The sequence below is a fragment of the Vidua macroura genome, chromosome 24 (genome assembly GCF_024509145.1).
Source record: "Vidua macroura isolate BioBank_ID:100142 chromosome 24, ASM2450914v1, whole genome shotgun sequence".
Lineage (NCBI taxonomy): Eukaryota > Metazoa > Chordata > Aves > Passeriformes > Viduidae > Vidua > Vidua macroura.
In genome coordinates this window covers 2,200,615-2,226,423 of record NC_071594.1, presented here as the reverse complement: position 1 = coordinate 2,226,423, position 25,809 = coordinate 2,200,615, and the positions used below count along the sequence as shown (strand labels likewise).

Genomic DNA, 25,809 nt, shown 5'->3' with positions numbered 1-25,809 from the left:
GAATGCAGTGGGGCAGAAAGCTGCTCCTCTGGGAATGCAGTGGGCAAAGGCTGCTGTGCTGTTCCAAGGGCAGATTGGATCCAGGTAGGAATGCTTGGCTGCTCCACTGGGCACAGCCTCTCCCCATGGGATGATGGAATTTCCTCAGCCATGCAGGGACACTCAGTGGCCATGGACAGCAGAGATCTCCTGGAGGGAGGATTGGTTGTGGGAGAGATAAAGAAAACTGCCCCATGAACAGCAGAGAACTGCCCCAGCTCTGACAGATGGGAATAGAATGCACACCCCAGCTGCATCTTGCGACCTAAGACACTGAGGTACCCAGATTGAGGGTACACTGAAAGGAAGGGGACACGTGGCTTTTTGGAAAGAGAGCCACAGCTCAGGGCCCTGGTTGCACGGGTCCCTGTGCCCAGCCCAAGAACAGAGCTATAAAGTTCACTGACTGCTCTGATCACTGTGTAAGTGGAAAGTGACTTTTTCAAACAGTGAGAGTCACCTGTAAAACTGAACTGGCAAACACACCCGGCACTGACTAGGTGTCTCCTTGGGCCCTCCTCCCAGTTTGCTGCAGCTTCTCCCCCTCAGGCAGGAGCCTGGACTACCAGGAACGTGCCCTCCCTGGTGCAGCCCAGCTCTGAACCAGTCAGTACCTTGTAACCAGGCTGAGCTTTGGCAGAACACAAGCGCAGTCAGACATGATTTTTTGCAGGTTTATAAAGAAAAAAGAGATAAAGTGAAGGCAGTTCAGGTGAAAAGGTAGTTCTGGAGGTGCTGCACTTTTCCCTGGCCCTGCTGTAAGGCTCATCTCTATCGCAGGACTCCCCCTGTTCTCCCTTTGCCCACCAAACCCTCACACCCCCTCTGGCACCTGGCCCGCTCTCCAGCCTGGCTCCCCCTGCCACTGTTCTTGCAGCCTTGGAGCCACTGATCTTGCAATGAACAACAGGACTGGGGCTCTCCAAGCTCCAACCTCTGAGTCTGCAGACATGCTGTGACCCATCACAGGTCCTCAGCTCCTCTGGCTCTTGGGGCCTTCTTTTGCCCAAAGCCTTTCCCTGTTGCCAGAGCCTTTCCTGGAGCAGCTGTCCATGCCTCTTCCTCCTGACGCGTGTGATGTGAAGTGATGCCTGTGCAGAGGGAGGAGCAGTCCTTGCAGGCAGCAGAAGGGCAGCAGAGGCAGCTGGGGGCACGTTTTCACCATGCATGTGCTGATGCACGGGAGCTCCATCCCACACTCCCTCCTGCCAGCAGCAGAGCTCCAGGGGCTGATCCCCAGCCATTTGTGCACCTTGGGGAGCTGGTAGAAATCCCCAGCTTCTTTCCTGCAGTTGGGGAATGCTCTGCAGTAGACCAGGATTCCCTGAGCTTTGCCTTCCTCTCCAGCCTGGCAGAGAGCCGTCTCCTCCCTGCCTGCCTCCTGAGCCGTCAGCTCCCTGGGGGATTCTGTGTGTCCCGGCACCGAGGTCCTTTTGTGTCTGAATGTGCATGGCAGAGTGTTAAATGCATCAAACGTTTATCCATCACCTCTGTCAGTCAGAGAGCAGACAGGAGTCCTGGGTGCAACAGCCACACGCTGGACACTGCTGGGATGTTCAGTGGAGATCAGAGCTGCACTGGGAGGGACTGGTGGCTGCAGGGGTGCAAGGCACAACCCACAGAGAGTCCCCCTGCCTCAGCAATGGACCATCAGTGCCACAGAAGCCCTGTAAAGTGCTGCAGCACCCAATCAGTGAGGGGCTGAGACGTTTCCAGGCCATTTCAGAATGAATCCTCGTTCAGAGACTGCTCTTGCTCCTGGCAGGAGTCATGTACCCTAAATACCTGGCAACCTTCCCACAGTGGGCAGCCCATCTCTGCTCCTTTGGGACACACATGCACTCCTCAAGTTCCATCATAGCCTGCCTCCTCCTTATGACTTGCAAAAAAAGTGGGTTTCTAGGACATGATTAATGTCCCAGTGAAAACGCTGACCCCTAGCAGGTGAATCCCGCGGTGGGTCTTGCCTCTCTGCAGTGCATGTGAGCATCCTCCTCTTCCTTTAGGGGCTGGGCACATTGCCTGGAGCCAGACAAGTGCTCCCTTCCCTCCTCTCACTCCTTTTAGGCACTGGCAGCATCTCATCCCCCAGGCCAAGCTGGGCGAGGGCAGACACACGCTGCCGCCACTGCCAGGAGAGTGGGCTTTGGGCTGATGCTACCCAACAGGAACTGTTGCAAGCATTCAGAAAACCACTTAGGGTGCTTAGGGACATGTTTTAGTACGGGGTTAATGACTGGACTCGATGATCTTGGCTTTTCCAACCTTAATGAATCTGTGATCCCATAAAATACGGCACCTGATTGTGCAGTTATTTTTCATATTTGAACTGATCTGGCAGCTCAGCCACAAGCTATGACTGGATGTATGGAGTCTGGGTAAAGCTGTCTGCTCAGTACTGGGCAAGAAGTCAAACTACATGGTCACCATGGCCCCCTTGGGCTTCCAGACTACCAATTAAATCATTTCCACTGCTTGATTTGCCCACAGTAACCAGCACAACTAGCAGAGGCAGCAATTACATTTACTGGCAGCTTGATGAGGTGCCAGCACAGGACAGGTGGAAATGCAGGTCCTCAGAGGAGGCTGCACAAAGTCCCCTCCTGGCACCATGGTAACATCTCCAACTCCACTGGGACTGAAATAGTCAGCAAATGTCCCATCTACAACTTCTAATCTCACTTCATCTTCAGGTTTATTAGCTGCAAATTTGTGGTGTTTTGTGGCTTATGGAAGAATTTATAGTACTATATAATTCTTTTTTTTCTTTTTTGGCTTCCTGTGTGGAACCACTAATAGTCCCTAACAGGCAGAAAATTGACCTGAGACTCTTTCCCCTCCTTCTCTCCTTTTGGCACGACTGAAGATATTAATAGTTCCAGGCTGCTTGCTGTCAGCTTCAAATCACCCTGGCAGTTAAAGCCCAAAATAACTGGGCCTTTGATGTCAACTTACTTTTATTTCTAAATAAACAACAGTGTTGGTTAAGATCTTCCAAATATGAAGCTATAGGCTCCCTCTAGCAATAAAAACAATGGAAAGCCAGCCAGTTCACTGTGTCTTGGGCAGACTGGGTGACCTTTCAGAGGCTTTCATCTCAAGTAGAAGAACAGACAAGGTTCCTCTTGCCATCCCACTGCCATGCTGGAGCTGGTAACTTTGAGTCTAGCTGAGGAAAGGGATTATTCATAGCCATTGCTCTTGTACATCAGTTCTGAACCTCTTGCCTGACTCATTTCGCTTTCAAAGGCCCTTGTTAATGGGGAAAACTCCCTTATGTCATGCTTATTATTTTTGGTTTTGTTGTTGTGAGGCTTCCCTATTGCTTGGCATAGCCACGGCCGTGCTGTGTTACCATCCTTCCACCAAGTAACGCTGCCATTGATCTGCTCTGTGCCAAAAAGGACAGCACTCCCCAGCCAGGAAAGCCCACGTCACACACAAAGTGACAGGAGAGCAGACAGGAGTCCTGGGTGCAACAGCCACACACTGGACACTGCTGGGACTTTCAGTGGAGATCAGAGCTGCACTGGGAGGGACTGGTCAGACCCAGAGCTGGGGCAGCTCTGCCAGGTCCAGCTCCCTTGGGCCAAGAGGCCTCCTGGGCCGCCCCAGCCCGTGCCACAGCAGTGCAGTGGGGACAGAGAAGTGGCTTTTTGCAGCTTTTCCTGCTTCATCCCAAATCTGGAAGCAGTGAGGAAGTGGCAGAGTGTGGAGCTAGGGAAGCAAAGCATTGCCCAAGTACCTCAGATAAGGCAGGGAGAGGAAGGGAACCCTTCCAGGTGTTTGCTCCAGCACCTCCATTTCCTTCATCTACCACCTCCTGGACAGGGTTTGTGATTGATGGGCAGTTCACTGACATCCTCAGGAGAGGAAATTTTGTTGCCACTGGAATTAAAAAGCAAAATCATCCCTGAGCCACTGAGCCGTGAGTCCTTCCAATCTGCCTTGACCCTGTGTGGGGAGGAAGCTCTCTAGATCCACCAGCAGGCACATGGGCTGGGCCAAATTCCCCATGGGACAGCAGGCAGAGAGGAGATGCCTGGGCCAGATGGAGCCTGACAGCACCTGTGGAAAGACCTGAGGACTGGATTTCACTAAATGAACAGAAACTTCCCCACTGACAGGAACAGCCTGGTGGAGGTTGAATGCTGTTTCTGGGTTATTGCTTGGACCAGAGCCCAACTCCAGTTCTGTGAAAGAAGAAGAAGGGACAAGGAAATTTTTTTTTCACATCATGGTTTGGGTCTGGGCTTTGGGAAGAGTGGCCCCACTGCAGGGAAGAGATGGCACCTGAGGACCATCCTGAGTGCTGGTTTCTTCCAGCCCCCTCCAGGAAGCTGAACCCCATGAACTGGGCAGAGCTTGGCCAGGAGCTGCCCTGGGGACAAGTCAGGGCAGTGAGAGCAGCACGAGATCCAGAGCAGCCACCTGTGAGCAGCACCCAGGGACCTGCTCCCCACAGCAGCTGGGTTCTTTCCAGGAGGGAGGCTCACCTCCCCAAAACCCAGGAAGCACGGGCAGGAGCGAGCACAGGCACATTGTCTCCTCTGAACAGAACACAGAACGGGGCTGCTGGCAGCCAGGATGCAGCAGCATGACTACACCTGGTTGCATTTCCACTTTCCAACAAGCCCAGTGTCTGCCAGCATTCCAAGATGGGCTTTTACCCAGCAGGAGCTGCTGAACACAATGAATGCTCTTTGTATGTGTCAAGTGCAGAGGGGAGGGAGGCCCCAGGATGCTGCCAGGGCTGGGAACGGTGTGTGTTCGCTCAGGAAGAGCTGGTCCTGTACATACTTGCTCACATGCGGAGGTACAAACAGAACCTTCATCTGCTGATGAAAGACCAGCCTGCCTGGAAGAGGTGCAGGCTGGAAAGGAAACACATTTTTAAAGACAGGAGCAAATATTACAGCACGATGAATTATTCCTTGTAAATAATACTGGTTGCAGATCTAAGATCCCTTGTTCTGCAGTGAATCACAGGTGAGCCAAGGCTCCTCTCTGCTGGGCAATATTTTCCATCTGTTGGCAGCTCACAGAAACAGCCCTGTGCCATCACAGGAAGCCTCCACAGTGGCAGTGACACTGCAGGGATGGGCTGAATGTCACCCAGGGCTGGGGCTCACAGTGCCTCTTCTCCAGGGACCATCCCTTGGCATCACATAGGCTCATCCTGGGCCCAGTTTGTGGTGCAGGGGAGGAAAGGGGCACAGGCAGACACCCAGCCTAGAATGACCTCTGCAGCTTCCTGCTCCCTGTGGAATCTCCCTCTAATTTCAGGGAGTCACTGCAGGGTGAAATTTTTAAAGGTATTATGCACCTTATGTGCATAATTTGGGGCTGTCAGTCAACTTAGGCTGCTAGTGCCTATGATTTCAACCAGTGCAGGGATCTGGAGGTTAATCAGATTTGACTGATGCTTTGAAAATGCCCAGTGGGGTCCTGCCTGCACTTCTCATTGCTTGTTCACTTGGGAAATCCACTCCTGTATCTTCCTGAGCAGCAGAGAAGAGACATATAATTAATCATCCTGCCCCTGGTAACCAAACCTGTGCAGTGAGAGCCCTCAGCCAGGCCCTGATGGAACCTGGCAGGTGCCATCTACAGACACTGGCCAAGAGCACCCAAGCAGCTGACAGGGAGCTATAAGCAAAGAGTGAGGCTATGAGCAGTCATGTGTTGGGCTATTTACCCTTGAACAGATCAATTTGGGCTCAAGCAGGGAAGTCTGAGGAAAACCACTGATCTGCTTGGAGCCAGATGAGAACAGAGTGTGTCAGAGCAAGTTCAGGGAGAGGCAGAGCTCCCCTGCCTAATAGATGTGAGGAGGGGACACCAGTCCTGTCCCACTCCTGGGCCCTGGGACAGGCACAGCAGCCTCAGGCACTGCAGGGTGGGCAGCGGGCAGGCAGAGCTCAGGGTCTCACTGCCAGCCCTGTGCTCCTTCCCTGCTGATTGCCAGCACTGCCAGCTATCAGACATGAACCTTTCCTGGGTCCTACAGGAGCAGGATTCATCTGCTCCAATCTCTACACAGAGTACCAGCATCCAGATCCCGGTGTGACAGGAGGAGGGAAAACTGCCCTCAGCGTCAGGGGACAAACCCTGCCAAACCAGGACCTGCCACAGCACCTGGGCTTCTCAGGGAATCCAGCAGCAAGGTCTGGTGTGGACCTTGTCAGAGCTAAACGTGACAAAATCCGCCCACAACAAACTCATTCCATATTTTTCTCTTGGGTTTGTGCCCTATCTTGTAATTCTGTGATAAGCATTCCCTAAGACATAAATCATATAAACTGGAAGTCCTGGAAGGACCTATTTGGAGAGACTCTCTGGGTTGATTTCCCATGTAAACACCTTCAGGGCAAAGCTGAGCTGGTGCCATGGAGTCGTTCCCAAGCAGGGGCACTGGTAGTGAGAGAAGACGTAAGAGACAAGGGGGCCAAGAGAGATCATAACATAATGACCATGCCTGGGCCCAGAGGATGAGAATTACAGGGTAATTGGGCAGCAGCCCATTGCTGTGTAAATGCTCAGTTATTTCTGTTCCATAAACCACAATCCAGGTTACATGGTAATTACTTTGAGGTTCATTAAGTGTAATTATACAGTAATCTCCAGGAGCCAGTAATCATGTTCCAAAGTATCTACCACTTAAAACTTGGTGAGTGTCATGCAGGTAGGAAGCAGTGGCATGGCTTTCAGTGAATTGCAAAGTGGGATGGCCAGGATAGGGTAAAATGTTACTGTGACAGCTGAAATTGCCTTCCAAGGAGAAAGCTGGGCATGCACGAGAAGTGCTGCACACCCAAAGCCCAGCCAGTCTCCATGGGCACCCTCCAGCCAACTGCAGGATTGGTGCCTTTGAAGGGCTGCTCCTCCCAGGTTGCCAGCAGTGCCCCAAAAGTCATATAAATCCTTTTCCAGAGGTTAAGCCCATCCTTGGAGAACAAACACAACTCCTGAGATTTCATTCAGACTCAGATGTCTCTCTTAGTTGCCAGGTCGGGGTGGGTAAATTCTACACTTGTGATTATAACCAATGCAGTATATTTTATTTATTTTACTACACAGCCAATTAGACAATGCTCAACTGTGTCAGTACTTCTTGCACATCACTTCCAGCTTTGGCTCATAGATTCCAATGTGGGGTTGGCCCCAACCATCAGAAGAAGACTCTTCCCACAGACTCCTCTTCTCACTGTTCCCAGTGACAGCATGTCCCAGTGGCAGGGAGACCCAGTGTCCTCAAGAGGGGGAATGAGGACTGTCCCCACTGAGGGAATGGTCCCTGATCCCCTCTGCACCACAGAGCAAGGGGGCCCAGAGAAGCCTGTCTTGGGCCCCACACAACTGACACTATTCATGTTTCTTGTCCTTCAAAGAACCCCATTTTGACCTGGAAAGGCAAGAAAAAATACTCAGAGCCAAAGGCCAGGGGCTGAGCTCCTGGGAGAAGGGGCCAGGGCCCTCAGGAGATGGGGAGCAGCAGCACTGCCCAGTGCTGGGCACGGGGCACTTGGCAGGGAGGAGCCCTGTGGCAGCAGCCATGGCTTGCATGGCTCTCACCTGACAGTGCTCCCAGCAGGGAATATTCCTGCTGCAATATTCCTACTGCAATATTCCTGCTGCAATATTCCTACTGCAGGAATGGGTGAGATTGTGTTTCCAGGCAGTGGCTGGATCAGCGTGGTAGGAAAAACCATCTCCCATGTTAACGATTATGGCTTCAAAGGTCAAGTTCCTTCAGAAATGTTAATGAATGTATTTTCCTTCTCTGTCTTTCAGGGATCTGAACTACAACGAGCTGCTGGAATTCCCCGGGGCTATCAGGACACTGGGCCGACTGCAGGAGCTGTAAGATTTTCCACTTATTTCTTTTCAAACCCACTCCCTGTGGGAGAGTGACCAATAAAGCATCGTGTGTGCGGTGACTTGAGGAGAGCACTCTGTCCCAGTCTTTCTTTTCCTTCCCACCACTGTCCACTGCATCAAAGCAGTTTATCCCCTCAATTTCCATCAGCCCTGACCACCTCCCCATCACCTCGGAGGGCAGTGGGAGTCTCTGCCAGCCTTGGAGCAGGTTCCTCCTACTGCTCCTCACTCTCCTGTGGCATCTCAGGGGCTCAAATTCCATCTGTTCTCTGGCTGCTTCTGATGTCCATTCCCCAGCTTGGGACCACAGCCTGGACTTAGCCATGTTATTGCGAGGCCACAGTTTCTGCAGGCACTGTGCCACCTTCTCTAATGCAAAGAAACTGTTTTATCTCCCTTAGGATAAATTTATAATAGGGAATTACCAACGTTTATGACCATTTTAGTGGATAGCTTGCCTTCTTCTAATTGGTCAGCCTGGAAGACACTAAAAATAAGAAACCATCCCACTTATCACCCACAAACTAGAAGCCCCAGGGTGGGGTGAGTTGATGTAGATCCACATTTCCTGTGTCACACTGGTGCCAGGCTGGGGTGGGACAAAAGCAGCTGCTCTCGTGTTTCTGGGAGCCTTGGAGTAAAAATCTGATACTACTTTTTCCTTTACTGGAAGAATTCTCATGAGATTTCTCTGTTCAGCCCAGATACCATCATTATTCTCACCTTCAAAATGAGAATAAAATCCTTAATCCCCTCCAAGATGGCTTTTGACATGCCTTCACTAAAGAAGAGGCAAATTCCAAACAGTCATCAACTAATCACCTGCTCAGACTCCTCTGGGATAAACAACTTGGGCATCACCCACAGCTTGGTCTTAGTCCTGGACACAGGAATCTGAGACTGCCTTTGCTGTACAGGAGGTCAGACTGTGGCCACAGAGCTCTCTTCTGATGTCACAGAATTCACAGAATCACCAGGTTGGAAGAGACCTTAAAGATCATCAAGTCCAACCCAGCGCCAACACCTCAGCTAACCCCTGGCACCCAGTGCCACATCCAGGCTTTGTTAAACACACCCAGGGGTGGTGACTGCACCACCTCCCCGGGCAGCCATTCCAGAACTTTTATCACTCTTTCTGTAAAAAACTTCTTCTTTATATCCAACCTATATTTCCCTTGATGCAGCTTGAGACTGTGTCCTCTGGTTCTGTCAGTTGGTTCTCAAGCTTAACCAAAAATATCCCAGCTAAAGCTACAAATCCTTTAAAGTCATGTGGGCCGGTAATTCCTGGCACACTCTGGTCAGCAGCTGTGGAGCTGTAATGGAAACAATCCACAAAAATTGTAGTTCTTGGTGGATAGAAAATATTGTATTTGGTTTGTTTCTGTTTCCTGACCTGTAAAGTGTTAAACCTGAAGTCCTTGTACCCTCAGTGGGGTTGGTGGAATCACATATGGAGCACCCAGAGAGTAAATGCAGCAGATTTTGTCCTGCCAAACCACAGACCTTGTTCACCTGCTGGGATGATGCTGCACCTGGGAAGGAGCCTATATCTCCTATTTGATGAATATTTTGAAGGCTCTCTGGCTTTAAAAGTGCTGAGAAAAGAAGGTTAATTTAATTAATATCAAGATATTTGTTTCTCCCAACAGTGGTTTTCACAACAACAACATCAAAGCTATTCCGGAGAACGCATTCGTTGGGAATCCCCTCCTCCAAACAATGTAAGAAAATTAAGTAATGTTTCCTACATCTTTATATTGCCCAGAAAGAGGCATTTCCTGACGTCTTTAGTTGGGATTTCTGACAGTGGTCAAATGACAACAATCTGATATTTGCTATCCATGTGCCAAAGCAGGCTGAAATTGCTGTGGGTTCTCCTTTCCCTGCAGCTGACGTTTGCTGCAGCAGGGGCTGATAGCAAGGAAGGAACAAAACACAGGTGCTCTGTATGGAAACCACCTAAGCCCTGGTTGATATCTGTTGTTTATTTCTTGTGCTCAGAAAAGCTGCTGGCCAGCCACAGCAGCAGCTACACGTGTCAGAGAGCTGGGATTCCAGATCCCTGCGTGTCTGCCCACACCTGGGGACACAAAGCTCTGCAGATAAACACACCCAGCTGTCAGGTCATTTCTGCTCTGACCCAGGCACAGCTGGTGATTTTTGGATACTTCTCTGAACCACACAGATATTGAAAATCATGTGACAAAGGCTCTGCTTGTCCAAACTGGACTTAAATTATAGAAATACCAATATCTGGAAAGCCATGGTGACACTGGGTGAAACCATTCACTGCTCCAGCCAGGACAACTGCTCGCTTGGGCAGCATCCACAGGGTGATGATGGGGGCCCATACTCCCAGAATGTTCATCTCTCCATTGCATCTGCCCATCTAAAGTCTTCCACAGTTAGTGGGGGGGAGGTGCTTCTTGTAGGAGGTGAACTCAACTCCTCCCATGTCTCACTGGGTCCTAGAAGAGCTCACTTCACTGACTGTGACAAGTGGGAAAGGTGCTGGTGCTGTGTGTGAGACCACAGGAGGTGACCTCCAGTGCAAGGTGTTTCTCACTAGGACTGAAGAAGGGTTTTACACCTTTCTAGCCCATCTGGTTCAGCAGGACCCCAAAGGGCCCATTCAGAGCAGCAGGAGATCTCAGTTGTACCAATGTCCAGCCAAGAGGCCAGTGGGAGAGCCTGTGGTTATCTGGGGACAAGAATTCCTCAGAGCACAGCAGCACCTCCTGCATGGCCTGCTGCTGGTACCTCTGAGGCTCTTGACCTGTAACAGCATCTTCTCTTTGTGTGCAGCACTCTGACCTGTTCCTTTTTCCCATTGCAGCCATTTTTATGACAATCCCATCCAGTTTGTTGGACAGTCTGCTTTCCAGTACTTGCCAAAGCTCCACACTCTGTAAGTTCACCGAGCACATCCCCAGAGAGGTAACATCCAAGCTCCAAGCCCTGTGTACTGGGCACCTTTGTGGCCTCCTCCCTCCCTTTTTTCAAGAGCCCCTGTGCCAATAGAGGACCATGAAGCCACTCTGTTGTCCAACCCCAAAGGCTACTCCAAGGAGTAGACACTGTAGATGTTTTCTTCTGAGCAAGGATAATTTTGAAAAGGGCATTTTGGAGGCAGCCACTAATTCCTTCTCCCCACACAGCTGACAGGCACTGAGGCTTTCCAGGGTCTCCACAGCTGTGCCAGGAGCAGCAAAGTGCCACACACAAGTGCCACAGCTTTTTCTGCTGTTGCATAATTGCCCAAACAGAAGAACACTGAAGGCATCTGCCTTCCTCCACAAGATGGAGAAGTGCACTGCTGGGCAGCCAGCAGTGGCAGTGCTTCCTTCACGTGTTTGGCCCTGGGCCTGCTCCAGGGCCACCAGCACAGGCTGAGCACCACCTGAACCACAACAGTTCCCCCACACTGGCATTTCAGCCGACCTGTTGTGGCACAGCACTAAAATACTGAGGCAGAGGCAACCTCATAAATCTCTATTTATAAGCCTCACCCAGGCACATAAAATAAATCATTCAAATAGCCCTGCATTCTTTAAATCCAAATGCATAGACCCACAGAGGTTTGGGTGGGATGCCCTGCTTACATTCCCCATGGTAATTGTTTGGGGTTTTTTTTTTATCTAATTTGGGTAGAGATTGTGCCAAGAATGTCAGTGGCTGGGAGAGGCTTTGAGCTTGCCAAGTCTCCTTGCATGGAAGTGCCCAGCTCCATCTCGCTGTATCCGCACGGCGTCTGCTCCAGCCACAGGGACACGCTGGAGCTGGGCCTTGATCACATCTGGGTGTGAGGAAGCAGATTTGCCACCAAGGTCTGGAACCTTGGGCAGCTGCACGTGCCTCCAGGTGCTCTGCCCACCTCACTTCACCCTGGTTTCTCTGCAGGTCACTCAACGGAGCCACGGACATCAGGGAATTCCCGGACCTTAAAGGCACCACCAGCCTAGAAGTTTTGTGAGTGGCACCTCTGTCCCTTTTACCCTGCTAGCTGTGCTCTTCCTCCTCCAAGGTGGCCCAGGCTGTTTCAGTGAGGACAACTTTCCCAGTGCTGTGCAGTGTTCAGCTCTGCCTCTCCCTGGTCGCTCACCCTTCTGCTTCGTTTCACCCCTGTGGCTCCTGAACACAGCTTTCCTCCCTGTGAGTGGCTCTCTTGGTATTCTTGAGTGTGCTCCAGTCTTTTGTTTGTTTTTTTTTTCTTCCTTCCCTCCTGCACCTGTGAAGGAGCCTGGAGCAGTGCTTCTGCTGCACCCCAGTGCCTCTGCCCATACTGGAGCCAGCACCGTGGTGCAGTTCAGGAAACATCTGCCACTGGGGCTGGGGCTCCTGCAGCTGCTCTGGTCCCCTCCCCACGCCCCCAGGGCCTTGGAGGACACGCTGCCCCTGGCCACACACGGTTCTCCTCTCCCAGACACCGGTCCCCACGCTGAGCCCAAACTGGGAGCAGCCCTGGCCAGGCCTGGCCCTGCTGTGTCTCGGGGACACAGGGACACTCCATCCATCCCTCATACACAGCTTCTGAGGCAGTCCTGGCTCCAGGCCTGTCTAGCCTGGACAGTGGGAACAGGGATGGCAGAGCATGCTACAGAGGCCACTGCCACCTGCCCCCAACAAGGCCAAGGACAGCTGTGAATTCAGTACTCAGCAGTGGCCCAGAACTCTTCACAGGCACATTCACTTTAGCCAGGTCCAGCAGCAGTGCCTGTTTCCAAAACTGCCAGTATTTTATCCTCTCCACGTATTTTATTGCCCTACTGATATTATCTCTCCTGCCACTATCTGGAACTGGCAGCTGGGCTTCTGGGTCACAGAGTCTGGGTGCTCGCTGTCACCAACACCATTTCTTCTCTCTCCTCCATCCCTCTAGGACCTTGACCCGGGCAGGAATCCATTTCCTCCCCAGAAGGATGTGCCAGCAGCTGCCCAGCCTCCGAGTCCTGTGAGTAACCTGTGTCTCTGTCCTGCCAGGTCCTTACAAAATGCCCTCAGGAACTGGGCTTTCCTTTTGTCTAGCTCAGGGAAAGGACCAGCTGTGGAAGACCATCCTGTGGTTCTTGTTCCCATCATCTTTTCCATGCAGAAATCACCACCTTCTTAATCACTACTTTGAGCTCTTGCTTGTTCTTCATCTTGCTGCTTCATCGCAGCATGCTGCTCTGGTCCCAGGGCTGCAGTCAGGCACATCCTCCTTGCTCTGCACCAGCTGGAACTGTCCCCTCCCCGTGCAAGGGGAGCAGAGAGAGCACAAAAGGAGATGGGTAAGAATGGCCACAGCTCCCAGCTGAGCAGAAGCTCTTAGCCCAAAAACAAGGGGGAAATCACCCTCACCCTCTGCCCCAGCCTTGGCTCATTGCAGTTGGAGCTGCAGCAAGTGCCATCATCTGGAGGAAGGATCCTGTTCATAACCCAGGAGAGATCAGGTCTGACCTGATGGAGACCTGTGAGGCCACAAGGCCACATTTCCTCACGTGGGGCAGCAAAGCCAGATCAGGGTTTTGCTCCATCTCTGTTTCATTGGCTCTGCCTGCTTAGCCAGACACTGAATGATGCTGGGGGTCATGCTTTCTCCTTTAGCTTGGTACATGATGAAATCAACATCTCAGAAAGGTTCTGCATCGTCTCAGGAATCACACCCCTGGTTCCTGAGATCCCCAACTATGTTTGCAGTCAAAGACATCCTCAGGAAATGAGTCATGAGCCAGATTTATACAAGTTTGCAGCCTTAGGGCAACAACAGGCTTGCCTCTCATCAGTCTTTATACAAGCAAGCTGAAAAAGAAAACAAGTTTGTTCCAGGAAAGCAACAGGAGTGAATTCTTGATCACAGAAATTGGAAACAAGAGTAAAACATAAAAATAAAAGAAGACAATTTGTAACTTAGGAGATTACAGGCTTTTGGTTCCAGATGTCCCTGTAGGGAAGATCTCTCCTCTTTAGACATCTGGACCAATTCAATGGATGACTTGCTATGAAAGTTCAGCATTTGGACTGCCCCAGGCTGTTGGGTCCCAGACCTCTGTTTATGTTTGCAGTTATCAGACTGCAAGCCCTCACAGCAGAGCCTGTTCTTTGTGCCTACCCCCCACCACCATGTGGGAGAGTTTTATTGGGACACACCACCTTGTTCCTTGCCCCTTGCTCCTCTTTCCTAGTGAACATTCCTGACATTAATGGCATTGCTTTCAGGGTTTGGAGAGAGAGCACAAGGGCCAATGTTTGTGCATGTTTACATCTCTCTTGCCCTTGAAATGCCTTGGCCCCTCGTCCCCACAGAGCCAGTGGCTGTTCTCTGCCTGTCTCTGGGCAGCCATAGGGGCTGTGGCTGTCACACATCTGACCATAAATGACACGGGTAAAGCTGCACTTCCAGGTGTGGATTCTCTGCAAGGATCCTGCACAGGGACTGTAGAGCCACTGCAGGGGCAGAGGGTCATGGCCATCCTGGGATGCCCCACACAGGCAGGGCAGCCTTTGGCATCAACCTGGCATCATCCTGCTGCTTTCATCCAGAGCTCCTGCCCAGGGCACAGATTTCATGTAGTCATGGTACATCCTGAGGTGGAAGGGACCCACAAGCATCATTGAGCCCAGCTCCTGGCTCTGTACAGAACACCCCAACAATCCCACCCTGGGCCTGAGAGAGTAGTCCAAAGGCTCCTTGGGCTCTGGAAGATTTGTCTTTCTTCTCAAGCAGAAATAGGTGACAGTCCCCTGAGCAGAGCTGAAGTCCCTTGGTGCCATCAGCACCTTCATCCTGGTATGTTCCCAACAGAGCGTGAGTGACTGAGGCTGCTCTGTTTGTACATTCTGGGCTGCACCTGGTTACCCTCACACTGGAGGAACCAGAAATAACTCCTGGGGCTGGTTCTCCCCCATCACTCTAGCTAAGCTCCAGCCCTGTCAAGCCCAATGTATTGACACAGGGACCAGGGAAAAGTGACTGATGCTAAGTTTTTTTCTCCATCCTGGGTGACAGCCTCCAGAGCCAAGCACAAACCTTTTGCTTGCTTTTCCCTCCCTCCTCCTCTCCACCATGGAAAACTGGTGGTGAGTGGGTTGGCAAAAAAAAAAAAAAAATTGAAATATTTTAGGAGCAATCTATTGGCAGAAAGATGGAAACCGAGTTTGGAAAGTCGGCAGAGAAACCACATACAAAACTTTACCCTGGGGTAAATTTCCCTTGAACAACCACAAATCCAGTCTCTGCTGGTGGAGGAAAGAGCTGGTTTAAACATTGCTCCTTACCCAGCCTGTTTCAGCTTCAATAAATTCTCATTAAGCTGTGCCAGGGTGGGTTTTCCTCTGACTATCAAGCCACTCTACTCTAGATGCTGATATGACACTGAGCCATGGACCAGTGGCAAGAGGAGTTTGCTGCAAACTGCTTTCGAGTGACAGCACTTGAAAGAACAAGGACCAGAGGTTGTCAGAGTCTGTAATGTTCTGAACCAACTCCCTGTCAATGGCACAACCCTTTCCCTGACCTTGGGAGGAAGCCAGGAAAGGCTGAATGGGGGGCAGGCAATGGGCAGTGGGGCTGCTGTGCCAGGAGGGAAGAGAGAAGCCTGGTCAAATCCTCCCCAGGCTCTGCAGGCACATCTGCAGCTCTGGCAGAAATAGCTCTGTGCTGTGCCCACAGAAAGCAGGGCTGTTCCTGGCAGAAGTGGCACGGGAGGGTTTCACAGCTGACCTGAGGCTGGGGAGGATAAGCCCACCCCAGCTGTCCGAGCAGCTCCGTCAGCCCACGGGCTGTGCTGCAGGGAGCTGGGCTGGGGTGGGCGAGTGGGGAAATCATGGGGCAGCCCTGGCCTTGCACAGAGACACCCAGAGCCAGCAGCAGCTGCAGGGTGCAGATCCCACTCACTGGGGTTACCAAAAGTGGAGCTGTGCAGGATGAAGTGAGGTCACCTCGCTCTCCAGCAGTACCTGCCTTCCAAGGGAGGGCTCAGGGGCACTGCCTTTTGGTGTCCCAACATTCCTGTGCTGTTCTTTTCCTGCAGAGAGCTGTCACACAACCAAATCGAAGAGCTGCCCAGTTTCCACCGGTGCCAGCAGCTGGAGGAGCTGTGAGTATGGAGATGTCCTTGTTTGTGCTGTGCTCTGGGGGAAAAGGGCTGCTTTGAGGAGAGGGGTGGTTCCCACACATGGAACTCCCTAAGCACTGGGAAAGTTGGGCATTGTATCTCATTGTTTGGAGTGCAAATGGACCAGAGCTCCACTCTCTGCCCCTGTGCACATACGGAATAAAGATACATCCCCTGTGCACAAGAGCTTAATTCAGTCAGGTCCTGTCAGAGGTCCCAGACACTTCAAAGAGAAGTAGGATGTGACAGCACTGAATTCACTTCTCTAACTCCAGGCCCACTATGAGCTAATCAAGAATGGGGTTTATGTCCACCATAAATGTCTTCTGCTCCAAGGGGGGCCCCATGCCATGGGCACAAAGCAGCTCTTATCCACCCTGCCAGGGCCAGCCCCTCCCGAGAGAAGGGGGATTTTTTTCTCAGCTGTAGCTCTGGAACTGGGTCTTCTCCAGGCCCCAGGAGGCACTGCAGTTGCTCTGAGACAAAGTTATTCACATTTAGCTCAAAATGTCTGGAAATCTGGCTCTACACTAAAAATAGAACCCAAGTTCTTGGCCTTTTTGAGAAAAACTTTTTTAAAAAACAGTGAAGATAGACTCCATTATTTTTTACAGAATTCTGTTTCCTGGAAGAACAGATGTATGGGAGCAGCATCCCCATTAAAAAACCCCACAGGAGAGGTTGTCCCTGCTCTCTGTAGCACCTCAGCCTGGATAGTCAGACCAGCTCATCCAGCCTCAGCAAACTGGACATGAGAACACTGTGAAACTACATGGAAATGAGAGTACACAGCCCCTGCTGCTTTTTAGGGCAGATGGGAGAGTACCCCCAGGAAAACATTTGAAAAAAATAGAAAGTACACCAAAAAAAAGACAAATGTTCCGAATTTCAAACCTATAGTTTCACACATTCTGCCTAAGTTCCTTCTTACAAAATTTTATAATATGCCAAATTCAGACTTAACATTAATATAGAATCACATTAAATCTCAGTTTCTGGCTAGTGAAGTCAAATAGATTATACCTATATAAATATTAATATTGAATTTTTTTTTTTTAATTAAGAGACCAAAATGAGTATTTGGTCCCTTAACCCCAAAGTTTTTGTCCTGTAAGCCCCACCCAGCATCAGTATTCCTGATGGTTTGAAACAAGTCTGGTGGTGCTTGGAGGTACAACCTGGCCCACAAACAGCTCAGCTGTGCCCTCGCTCTGCTGTAACTGCTGGTGTGCAGACCTTTATCTGCACCACACAGGTCATCCCTCACACCTAAACACCCCTAAATTATATTTCTCAGCCTTGCTCCAATACCCTTTCTGCCCAAACTCCACTTCTTCCAAACAGAGAGACCCCGAAATCTGTGCCCAGATCTTCCAGTGACTCCCAGGTGAAATCCTGGCTGGAGGTAGGGGCAATGCCAGCCTGGGGCACCACGGGGGCAGCCCACCTTTGGAACAGGAGCATGTGGCCAAATACCAGCTGAGACACTACAGCCAGCACATGTGTGAGATGAGTCAAGATCCTTTCTGACTCTAAAGGCAGGTTAACCACCTGAGAAATGCCCAGGGAGCTGCTGTAGGTGGAGCAGCAGGCAGTGCCTGTCTGCCCTTGCAGAAGGTCATAGATGGGGGGACACTGCTTCTGCAGGTCTGGGAATTCAGGATGGGCATTCTGCAGGAATCTTAGTAAGCATTCACCACTGTTTCACACCAGGGAAAACAGAACTGAGGAACTGAACCTTTCCCACAAGGTGCATGGTTGGAGCATCCAGGATGTCTCCTGGGGATGTGGAGAGTTAGTAGGTCAGTCACAGAGTCCGTGTGAACTCTCACCTTGCTTTTTCCCCTTCCCTAGGGGATAAAGGAGCTGGAAAGGAGATGTGGAGGGCTGAGGCACTTCACGTGCAGATGTGGACAGTGGGTTTTACAAGACATCAAGATATTTCTTCATGAAACACTGAGATACCTTCAGCCCTCAAACCTTCATCCTCACCAAGGCAAAGGGCAGCACCACATGGTCCTTCCTGAAGGGTCACACAGAGCTGGTTGCTGATCACTGGCTCCAAGCTCTCCACTTTTCCTCTGGAAAAAGCAGTTTGGAGGCTTGGGGCAGAGCAGAGTGGGAAACCAGTGTGGGTTTGGAGTTAACAGGGCATCTTTGGCCACTGCACATCAACAGTTCTTTACTGAGTCATGATGGCATGAAAAGCAGAGGCTGTCTGAGCCCTGGAGCTGCCTGTAGGAGAGAATGGCTTTGACACTTTTGCTGCTCATCCTGTTTAACTCTTGGAATAAGAGTAGGTCTCCCAAGCACAGCAACTTCCACTGTGACAGTGCTGCACTGCACAAAGATCTCCATAACTGCCCTCAGCTCTCTTCTCAAATCAGCTTCTGTTTTCCAGGGGCCTCCAGCACAACAAGATCCAGGAGATCAGAGCAGACACCTTTGTGCAGCTGATGGCCCTGCGCTCCATGCAAGTATTGGCTGCCAGGGACCAGCTGGGGGCATGCTGGGGAGGGGTCTGTGAGCCCACATGGGCTGGGGAAGCTCCCAGCCTGCCTCTGTCTCTGCTGGGAGGCTTTTCTGTCGAGTCCCTCTTCCATTCCACCTTAGGAAAGAGGAGGGCACAAACCATGCTTTTGGCTTCCCCTGTGCCTGCAGACCCCCCTCCTTACCTGCCCCCTCGTGCCCACACCCCACACGCCCCCCCCCCACAGGGTACAACTCTGCCAAGGCAGAGCCCACAGCACAGACAGGCCTCCTGAATGCCAGAGGAGCTCAGGGCAGTACCCGAGTGTGCCGCTGCTCCAGCACCCCTGTCCCACACAGGCTGGTCCTGGGCACTCCTGGAACACCCCTGCACAGCATCCTGTTTGGTTTGAAAGTTCCTGCAGAACTTTCTGGCTGCAAACAGGCATTTGGTTTGAAAGTTCCTCCCCACCACTCAAAATTTCGTGTCCCACGTCACAAGTGCACCCAAGCACTTCCCACACACGCAGAGTCACCTGCCAAGTGCCTGGCACCTTGGAGAGCTGGCAAGGCCCTGAAGGGCACGACTGGCTCTGTGACATCTGGGAAGGGCCCTGACAGTCTTTATTTGCTATTCTGTTAGGAAGTGAACTAAATCACACCAAATCTGTTCCCATGGTGCAGCAATGTGTGCCATTTAATAGTTCCTGGGATCCCATGAGTGTCACAGACACCATGGTTACAGCTGAGGTGTGACAGGTGACACTGCAGACACCCAGGGAAACGTGAGCATGCTGCCCCAGCCCAGTCACACACACAGGTGAGAAAGCTCTGGCAGCTTTGGGTATGTTCTGGGCTCTGTGGAAAGCATTCATCCCACCCAATGTCACACACATCTGAGCAGCTATCTTCGCTCCCTTAGAGCTGGGGAGGTGAAAGCTGCCCTGTAGTCAGCCCTAGGGCAAGAAATGTCTCCCAGTTTGCTGGTTTCCTCTGCACTGCTTACAGAGGGATGGAGCTCTCTCACTTGGGTGGAGGCAGAGCTTATTGAGGGAACTCAGTGAATCCAAAGCACTTGTGCATGGCAGGAGACATTGTAAAATCACCTTCCCCAGACCCCCGGCCCTATCTGCCCGTGCTGCACCCAGCACTGTGACTGCACTGGGGATGTTCTGGCACTAAGGCATGACCTTTTTGGCATGTTGGCAAAAAAATCCCAAATTTACAGAAATTAAGCCAGAAAATAACATTTTCCATTGGTCCTTTCCCACTGGTCTCAGCAGAGGAGCTCCTGCAAGGCAAACTCTTGTGCCCTCTGTTGTAAACTACCCATATACAGACCCAGATTTGTCTGTGGGGAGCTGCAATGGGACAGAAATTGCTGCTGACCAAGGGGCTACAGATCCCACATGTGCTCCCAGCAGGGCCCTTGGCTAGGCCAGTGTCAGCAGCTTCACTGCTCTGCTCTGCTCTCTTCTAACTGCTGTGTCCTTGCTTTGCAGAGACCTGAGCTGGAATTACATCCAGTTTATTCACCCAGAAGCCTTTGTGACCCTGCACTCCCTCACCAAGCTGTAAGTTGCAGGGATATTTCTTTCACAGTGGACCAGGGATAGGAGGTATCTGAGGACCCCAGACTGACTCCCTGGGCTACCAGAACCCCTGGGATTTAGATGTTGGAAGACTGATGTGTTGAAGTGCATGTCTCAGCACTGGTGTGGACAGAACAAATCCCAAGGTTTCTTATTAATACTATTAATAAAGGGATGATGAAGTGCAGGAGGGGCCATCTTCAAGATGCTCTCATCCTGAACACTAAACCTCCATTTCCTGATGCTTCCACAGCCACCTTAGATGCCTTTAAGGAAGATCAGCGTGATGGGCTGTTTCTGCAAGAGTCACTGCAGACCATCTGTGCTGGCTCTGGAGGGCTCCCAGTTCCCAGCCCCCTCTCTAAGACTCTTGGGTATTTTATGGGCTGGGAGCTGCAGTCATCCCTGACCTACAGTGGAGGAGGAGATGTGTGGGGCACGTACGTGCACAGCGAGGGAGATACCACCCAGAGCTTCCAGCATGGCCACTAACCCCAGCCCCTCACTTTCCCAGGACTGCAGTGTTTATCTCCAGAGGCTCCTGGCCCCAGTGCAGCACCCAGCCCCATTTCAGCATCACATCAAGGGAGCAACTGAGGCAGTGCCCTCTGCTTGGCTGAGATACCACTGGCAGCAGAGCCCTGACCGTGGTCTCCCTCTCTGCTTTCCCCTCACCAGGGACTTGACTGACAACCAGCTGGTCACGCTGCCCCTGGATGGTTTGGCTGGACTGACTCATCTGAAGCTCCAAGGCAACCCAGCTCTCTCTGAGCCCTTCACCAAGGAGAGCTTCCCCAAAATGAGGTACTTGGAGTGTTGTTTCTTTCACTTCTGGTATTCAGCACAGGCTGTATTTGCTCACAGCACTCAGCCTCCTGCTCTCCTTGCCCATCTCGTGCTTTCTCTACACTTCCAGGCCCATGGGTTGAGGAAGATTCATCTGCTGCTAACACATCTCATCTTTAATATGTTCCATGGGAGAGCAGTGATGCACTCCCAGGCCACCACCCCCACCCCAAACACACACACACAAGTGGAAAGCGTGGAGCAGGCCCAGCTCAGGGCTCCTCTCAATGGAAAACATTCCCAGAAGCAGTCCTACCTAATGACATCCAGGTTTTCTTCCATAAACTCTGCTTGTGTGGCCGTGTCTTGTCTGTTATGGATTAATGAGGAGCCTGAAGGAGTCAAACTGATGAAGAAGAGGCTGCAAAAGGCTCAGAGCAGAGTGCTGTGCTGCAGGCTCAGACTTTCCTGACCCTCCTTGGCTCCTGGGTCTCAGTGTGGCACCTGCCTTTGGGTTTAGACACCCATGGTCCAGAGGACACAAATTCCTCCCAGATGAAGTCATCTCTTCCTTGGGTGTCCCAGGGAGTTCCCTTCAAGCCAAGAAAGTATGAGCTGATGCTCCCACTTATCCAGGATGGGTTCCAAAGCTGGAGCTTCTCCAGTTTACACACAGGGCTGGGGTCACAGATCACTGGACCGACACAGGGCTTAAAGTTCAGGCCTGAGGAGAAGTGTGGAGCTCTCCCTTCAGGCTGCCTCAGCAGTGGTGCCTGCAGGGCTCTCTCTTTCTGACTTTTTTTTAAAGTCCCTCATAGCTGGGATCTGCTGCATGACTGGTTTCCAAATGGCAGGGGATTCCAGAAGCTTTTGGAGGGTTTTCTACACTCAAGATCATACAACAATAGAATGGTGTGGGTTGGACAGAAACATTAAAGCTCATCCCATTCCACCCCCTGCCATGAGCAAGGACACCTTCCACCATCCCAGGTTGCTCCAAGCTCTGTCCAGCCTGGCCTTGGACACTCCCAGGCATGGGGCAGCCACAGCTGCTCTGGGCAACCTGTGCCAGGGCCTCACCACCCTCACAGGGAAGAATTTTTTCCCAATATCCCATCAAACCCTGCCCTTTCCAGTAGGAAATGAGGATTCCTTGTCCTGTCCCTCCAGACCCTTGTCCAAAGTTCCTCTCCAGCTTTCCTCACAGAGCCACAGAATGAGAGAATCATTAATGTTGGAAAAGATCTCAGAGATCATCGAGTCCAACCTGTGACCAATCCCCACCTTGTCAGCGGCCCACAGCACTCAGTACCACCTCCAGTTGTTCCCTGAACACCTCCAGGGATGGGGACTCCACCACCTCCCTGGGCAGCCCCTTCCAATGTCTAACAAGCCCTTCCTTGAAGGAACTCCTCCTGATTCCAACATGAGTCTCCCCTGGCATAGTTTGAGGCCATTTCTCTCTCTCTGCTGCTTAGTGCCCTGGACAAGAGACCAATCCCCACCTTGTTACAATCATCAGATGTAGGGAGTGATAAGGTCCCTGCTGATGGGGGAGAGCTTCCTTTTCTCCAGGCTGAGCCCCCTCAGCCACTCTCCATATGATTTACTCTCCAGACCCTTCCCCAGCTCCATTTCCCTTTCCTGGACTGAGTCCAGCCCCTCAATGTCTTCCTTGAAGTGAGGGGTCCAGAACTGGACACAGGACTCAAGCTGCACCCTCACAAGTGCCAAGCTGCTTTAGGCACTGGAAGAGACTCTGAGGTCTCCCTGGAGCCTTCTCTTCTCCAGGTGAACCCCCCCAGCTCTCTGGCTCCAGTGCAGAGGGGCTCCAGCCCTCGGAGCAGCTCCGAGCTCTCCTCTGGACCTGCTCCAAAGGGCAGTCCCTTGTGCAGGGTGGGTCCAGTTCAGCACTTCCAGGATGTTTCTCCTCTAAATTAATTCCAATGGCATCTCTTGGGCTGGTTTGCATTTGTACCAGAGAAACTGAGCCTGCAGCAGTGCTTCAGTGAACCATGCCAGGCAATGGACTCATTAACATTCCCTAAATTTTGGGTACTGCCATTAAGCAGCCTTACTCTTGGGGCATATGTCTGGAGGAGTCATCTGGGAGCAGTTCTTAGCCTTGCTGGGAGGATCTGCACCTCCCTACCACCTTTCAATAATAGGATCTAATTTGGAGCTTATAACAGGAAACGAGCTTGTATACAGAGTTTCCAGACCCTCCCGGGGCTCAGCCAGAAATGTTTGGGAACATAAAACAAATGCATATTTTTAGAATATAGAGTTTTACCATATTTACTGATCTTGTCAGAGGACCTTAATTGTCTGGAAAACCTGAGGTTCCTTTGCCTTCATCAGCAGTCTCTCTGACTTCCAGCAAAGCCAAAAATGCAGCTGCTGACAGACAGCCCGGTATTGCATCCAGATGATGCTCAGCTGCTGCTGAATTAACCTTGCAATACATGCTATAATTAGCAACTAACAATTCAACTTTCAAGTAGAAATCAGACATATTTAAATAACTTGCTTCACTTGGGAGTCCTGAGAGTTCCCTGCCTGAGCAGGGACTCCTGGAACTGGAGTTTGAAGATGCCCTCAACAACAAGCAAGGGGAGCCTTGCTCTAGGGAAGCTTCTCCCCTTGAGGGAAGGAAAGGATGCCTGGGAAAACATGGCCTTGGGGTAAAAACTGAATACTGTACATTGCATATTAGAGAGAGGGGCTAGTTTATTCTGAGGAGAACAGCAGAAGGGTTTTTAGGAGTGTGGTGGTTTAGGAATGGTATTCTCCTATTTAGTATTCCTGCTAAAACCATGCACCACTCCTCCTCCCCATCTGGAGGCACAAAAGGCCAAGATCATGGGTTGAGATAAGAACAATTTACTGAAAACAGCAATGAGATAAGACACAAACAGTAACAGCAATGATATTAATAACAAAAAGTATAAGAAAAGAAAGTTATTTACATGGAAAGCCCCCAAAACCAAACAAATACCAGATGGCTCCCCCATCACATTTTCTCCTTTTGCCCTAGCCCCCAGCAATGAGTAAGATGGTCCAGAATAACCTCTGGGTCCTGGCCATGCTCCCTCACACCTACTGCAAAAATTAACCCTGTTCTGGCTGGAACCAGAGCTATCCAGGAATTTTAGAGCAGTTTCCAAACCTGGTGTTTGACAGCATTCTATTGACTGACAGTGTCTTAAGCACCAAAAGTGGTGCAGAGACGCCATGGGCTGCCCTGGGTCCACACCCTGTCCTACATGGAGTCCTTCACCAAAGCAAAGTCCCTCTCCACTGTAACCATCACCATACAGACCAGCTTTTGTCATGTCAGCAGCACAGGTACCAAAACTGGAATGATACAGAGAAGATCAGCATAGCTCCTGCACAGAAATTCATGGAGTGTTCCATATTTTTTTTGACTCAGCTGGTTAGAGTACGGTGCTAATAGCACCAACATTGTGGATGTGATCCCTGTAAGGCCCATTCACTTCAGAGCTGGACACGATGATCCTTGTGGCTCCCTTCCAACCCAGAGTATTTTGTGACTGTATAGATGAGTTTCATCTTTGAACAACTGAAGGAACTAAGCAAAAAGTGCAAAGCAATGGAGAGTCAGGTCATGGAGGGGACACACCTTAAAGTTCTGCTTTCCTCTGTGCAGAGTCCTGGAGGTGCCCTACGCCTACCAGTGCTGTGCCTACGGGAGCTGCAGCAGCTTCTTCAGGGTGTCCAGCCACTGGGAGGCAGAAGACATGGCCCCTGAGGAGGAGGATCCCCACAAGAGGACCTTGGAATTGTTCCCAGGTCACGCTGATAACCACTGTGAGTAAACAGCCTGCATGGTGATCGGCCCCTGGCAGGGCTGTGAGCTGGGGTGCAATCCTGCATCTGCAGGAGTGGTGCCACTGTCAGAGGTGACACCTGCCTCAGGGAGGGCAGGCTGAGCCTTCTTCAACACAGGTGGCCCACTGCTTTGAACAGGCTTCATTTGAAGACCCTGTGAGGGAGAAGGAGTAGATGTGGCACATCTAAACCTTCACAATGGGACCAAAGGACCTGGCAGCCCTGCACAACGTGGGCATGTTTGTCAATTCGGCCTTGCTGGCTATGGAGGGAGACTGCTCAAGGCACTGGAAGGGGGCTGAGGCTACCGGGGTTTGATCATTAGACTTCTGGGCAATGTGGAACCTTTGGCAGGACATCAGTCTTTGCTCTTATATCATCTAGAGGAAGGACCCTGGGATTAATCTGAGTAAGAGAATGAACTCAAAGACCTGGAATATCCCTCTGACTGGAGGTAGAGAGAGCTCTGTGTGTGCTACTTTTGTGCACACCCTGGGTGTTACAGAGAAGGTCAGGGTTAGGTGTGACAACAGAACATGTTTGGGGAACACAGCACAGGGACTGGCCAGGGAAGCTACATGGTCGAGCAGCATTTTCTGTCCAAGAGTCAATTTATTCTGTGCTCCAAAGTGCAGCTCTGCACAGACTGCATGAGGCCAGTTCCAGGAGGCCAGCGGAGAGTGCAAGGCACCACTGCACTCCCAGCCCCACAGCAGAACAGCAGCTCCAGGACAAGGCTGGTGTGATCCCTCTGCAAGAGAATCTCAGAATAACATAAAGAAAAACATGAACCCCTTTCCTTCCTCTGTAACTGCCAGAGAGTGCAAACAACATTTCAGAACACAGCCTGGATGATGCTTCTATTTATATATTTGTGTAAATACAGTGCACTTCCGAGGCCTGAGACATCCTGTAGCAAATCCACATGGTAGATGGAGAGGGGGCTGTGCCCCTGGACTCACCTGCTCCCAGGAGCACTGAGCATCCAGCCCCAGCCAGGGGTCCTGCTGCCCTCCCACACCCTGAGCAGGCAGGACTGGATCTGGAGGCAGATTCAGACCCAGAGCTGCTGGACACTGTGTTGTGGGCAG

The 25,809-nt window shown here is 51.3% G+C and overlaps 1 protein-coding gene and 1 non-coding gene across 2 annotated transcripts in view; both read left to right on the top strand.

Annotated features, from left to right (window-relative positions):
* LGR6 (leucine rich repeat containing G protein-coupled receptor 6) overlaps positions 1-25,809 on the top strand; it is a 99,181-nt gene that overhangs the window by 64,883 nt on the left and 8,489 nt on the right. The window contains exons 6-15 of the mRNA XM_053998420.1: positions 7,834-7,902; positions 9,573-9,644; positions 10,760-10,831; positions 11,824-11,892; positions 12,803-12,874; positions 15,936-16,001; positions 18,421-18,492; positions 19,991-20,062; positions 20,759-20,884; positions 24,537-24,697. Of these exons, the coding sequence (XP_053854395.1) occupies positions 7,834-7,902; positions 9,573-9,644; positions 10,760-10,831; positions 11,824-11,892; positions 12,803-12,874; positions 15,936-16,001; positions 18,421-18,492; positions 19,991-20,062; positions 20,759-20,884; positions 24,537-24,697 (851 nt within the window). The remainder of the gene's footprint in view (positions 1-7,833; positions 7,903-9,572; positions 9,645-10,759; positions 10,832-11,823; positions 11,893-12,802; positions 12,875-15,935; positions 16,002-18,420; positions 18,493-19,990; positions 20,063-20,758; positions 20,885-24,536; positions 24,698-25,809) is intronic.
* On the top strand, positions 24,197-24,289 carry LOC128818832 (U6 spliceosomal RNA). The gene has a single exon (XR_008440563.1). It is a non-coding gene; the product is annotated as a U6 spliceosomal RNA (small nuclear RNA).